This window comes from Sinocyclocheilus rhinocerous, unplaced genomic scaffold (assembly GCF_001515625.1).
Source record: "Sinocyclocheilus rhinocerous isolate Xijiao unplaced genomic scaffold, SAMN03320098_v1.1 scaffold2145, whole genome shotgun sequence".
In the NCBI taxonomy this organism is placed as follows: Eukaryota; Metazoa; Chordata; class Actinopteri; order Cypriniformes; family Cyprinidae; genus Sinocyclocheilus; species Sinocyclocheilus rhinocerous.
The window spans coordinates 81,644-85,583 of NW_015670983.1; the positions used below are offsets into that span (position 1 = coordinate 81,644).

The following is a 3,940-nucleotide window of genomic DNA, read 5'->3' on the forward strand; positions in this document are numbered from 1 at the left end:
TTTTTTTAAAACCATAGCATTTTAATTACGCAACAAAACTACAGTGCCGTTTACAGTAGTTTTTAACATGCTCTTCATTCCAAATCTGAGAGGTTTCACTTGCATTTAAAACAGCAGATCATAATCAATATGTTCTGGACCACACATTACATATTTCAATATTTCAGAGTTCACCCAAAAATTATCATTCTGTCATCATTTACTCATCCTTGTGTCATTTCCAAAACCATGAGACTTTGGGTCATCGTCGAAATGCAAGTGACGATATTTTATTAAAGCAATAAGCCCCAAGAAGCCGTGGTTTACAGTGAATTTATAACAGCTTCGCGTCGTGCGTAAAACCCCCTTAGCTGTTATAAATTCTTTCTGTCCTGTTACTGAAAGTCCAGATACACACAACTTAGAAGATCCAAAAGGTCACGAATCCCTTTGAATCAAGCAGTTTAATCAGATTCACTGTAGATCTGGATGTTAGACAGGAACTCCGTCTGTTTCTTCAGCGGCGATGTTTTGACTTCCTGTTTGCAGACGCAGCCCGACGACGCTCCTCGAGCAGCGGGGATCCTGAAGGAGGACGGCGGACAGAACGGCTGCATCTCCAGCACTCCAGCGCCGGCCGCTGACCCCGTGACCCCTGACCCCGCACCCTCCGCCGAGGAGCCCAAGCCCAAAGAGCGTGCACAGACACTGTCCGAACTCAAGAAGCAGCGCGCCGCCGCCAAACTCCTCGACCATCCCGTCCTCAACGGCCACCTGGGAAACGGCTCGACCAGAGCCAGCCCCGAGGATCCGCGCATGCCGCTGGTCTCGTCCAATGGCAGCGCAGTTTACTTCACACCTGCCAGCGGAGACCCGCCCCTTCTGAGGTTCATGCAGCCAATAGAAGACGAGGATCCCAAGAGTGACAGCTGCTGCTGCATCTCATAGATCCAACGAGAGGATCCCGAGCGATACGTTTATCACCCGCTTTTATTTCTCATTCCGAGCCTGGAAGTGTGATGAACCCTCTCTGAACCCTGTGCAGGAACGGGAACTTCTCAGAGGAGGAAGGAAATGACCTCATTCAGGCTTCCCAGGTTAAATGTGTGACTTATGCTTCTCTATTTCACTTCCAGCAGCAGATCGAACAACAGACGATTCCTTCCAGCTGTGTAATGTGCGATTGTGCAGATATTCAGCTTAGTGGTGTTATACAGAGCGACAGACGTGTTCCTCTCCTGTACAGTATTTATTTGTATATGTGCATAGAGCCACTCTTCTATAAGATTATTTATTGTATTCCAGAGAGATGAAGTGACGGACGGAGCACAAACGAGTCAGTATTTTTCTATGACAGTGTTATAATGACCAGATGAAGTATTTGAATGCATCTCACGTCCAACTCACATTGCACACTCAAATCACAAGAACAGCGTAGCCAGCCTCTGATATGTTTTGCATCTAGTGCTGTCAAATAAATTAATCGCGATTAATCGCATCCAAAATAAAAGTCTTTGTTTACATAATATATGTTGTGTGTATTGTGTATATTTATTATGTATATGTGAATCTACACACATACAGCATATACTTTAGAAATATTTACATGTATATATTTATATTCATATAATTTATATCATGAATAAATATATTTAATATATAAACATAACCTATTTTTCTGAAATATATACATGCAAGATGATCGGGACTGTCGGAAGGGGAGAAATCGACCCAAAATCAGCCCGATTATCTTGTGTGTACCCAGCATTATGCAGTGCGATAAATAATCGTTTGTAAGGGGGACAGAAAAACTTTAACATAATATTATAATAATATTAGCTGTTAAATGCAGTAATACCATGCAATTACAGTTACATATAGCCTATAGATAATGGCTTATTAAGTGCTTCTGTTTTGTGTGCCAACTTCACGGAGGTGGCTGATGTTTAAGGAAGTGGTTATTGAGTCATCAGTGTGTTTATAATCCGCTGGCAAACAGCCAACCACAATGAGTCAGCGCTTAACCACCAATGAGGAAGAAAGCCTAGACACACGTGCTCACTGTAAATATTGATTCAGTCCGTCTTCATCTGCTGGAACCGCTTTATTCCTGCACTGACATCCTGGATTTAAATTCTACATTTATTTTATATTTCATTTACATTTTAAATTTATAATAAAATGCTAAAAAATGACATGACCTGTCACTTACAGAATAAAACAAAATTGCATTGCATAAATTATATATATATAATTTTCTGTTCTGATAATATTCTGGTTTATTCTCTGTTCTCTGTGTTTCTGTGAATGTAGGCGACTGCAGGTCAATCACAGGCTCAAACTCTCAGTAAAGGTCAGAAGGAGGAGCAAAATAACACTGGTGTCTTTTTGGTTTTAATGAACTGCTTGCCTTGTAGATTCAATAGCAGAGGAAAACAACTCTCAGTAGAAAACATTAGCTACTAAACAGATAAACAAAGGCACAACGGGAGTGAATGGCATGAGGAGGAGGAGAATGTCACACAGACACACACGCACTCCCTCTCTCTCACACGCACACACACACACACACACACTGTTCACTGTGTGATTCTCTGTGGGGTTTTTGCTCTCAGATAGTGAATATACTGCAGCGTCTGGCCTTCATAAAGCTCCTCTATCTCATGAAACAGCTCTGAGTCGAGGGTGTGACTCCATCCGGCTGCTGCATCGTGATTCTTGTCTTCTGTTGAACCTCGATGGTGGAATAATCTTCTGAACTCCACCCGAGCCCCTCACAATGTTCAAGAAACTCCTAAAACATTCAAATACATTCATGCATCGAGCCTGAGCTCTTGTTTAGTCTGTGGATATAAGCTTATACTTCACAATCTTCACGTACTAATATATATAATACATAAATGATGCTTCAACATGAATGTTTGATGGTGTTTTGAATAAACCAAATCAAACTGAATGTGAAGTGGCAGATTCATGTTGAAGTATTAGTTGAAATGTCAAGAGATGTGCAAACCGTATTACTCCTAAAACATTCAAATACATTCATGCATCGAGCCTGAGCTCTTGTTTAGTCTGTGGATATAAGCTTATACTTCACAATCTTCACGTACTAATATATATAATACATAAATGATGCTTCAACATGAATGTTTGATGGTGTGAATAAACCAAATCAAACTGAATGTGAAGTGGCAGATTCATGTTGAAGTATTAGTTGAAATGTCAAGAGATGTGCAAACCGTATTTAAACGAGGGAGGAAAGTTTCACCACATCCTGTGGACGCTGAATTACAACCAACTCTGACGCATGTGACAGTGGCGCTGCTCGCTGCAGCTTTAAAGCACATCATCACGGAGACGTCTGCATTTACACCTGAAAGACCTTTTTTTAGAGTGTTTGCTCATCTGCAATACGTCTATAGGACGTTTCCTATCAGATGTCAAATAGACGTTTAGAAGATGTCTTTAAGATGTTTATGATTTGCATTGTATGTAAAACGTACAGATGTTTGTACACAGCAGATGCTTTCGCAATCTTTAACAGACATCTTGCAGACGTACCTGTCCTATCTGGGTTATTGACCCTAATAGCACTCGTACATCACCCAGACATCTATTTGACGTCGCATTTACATCTGCAAGACCTGTTTTTTTAGAGTGTTTGCTCATCTGCAATACTATTGGACGTTTCCTATCAGATGTCAAATAGACGTTTAGAAGATGTCTTTAAGATGTTTATGATTTACAATGTATGTAAAAATGACCCCAGATAGCACGTCTGCAAGAGGTCTGTTAAAGATCGCGAAAGCATCTGCTGTGTACAAACATCTGATAGACGTCTTTAAGATGTCAGTTTTACATCATAAACATCTTAAAGACGTCTTCTAAACGTCTATTTGACATCTATAGACGTATGCAGATGTCTTGCAGATGTAAATGCGACGTCAAATAGACGTCTCCG

At 40.7% G+C, this 3,940-nt stretch overlaps 1 protein-coding gene across 1 annotated transcript in view; it reads left to right on the plus strand.

Moving 5' to 3' along the window:
- Positions 1-3,940, plus strand: part of LOC107734589 (uncharacterized) — a gene marked incomplete at its 5' end in the record, with an annotated part of 11,286 nt that overhangs the window by 1,046 nt on the left and 6,300 nt on the right. The window contains 2 exons of the mRNA XM_016546583.1: positions 529-923; positions 1,025-1,151. Of these exons, the coding sequence (XP_016402069.1) occupies positions 529-923; positions 1,025-1,151 (522 nt within the window). The remainder of the gene's footprint in view (positions 1-528; positions 924-1,024; positions 1,152-3,940) is intronic.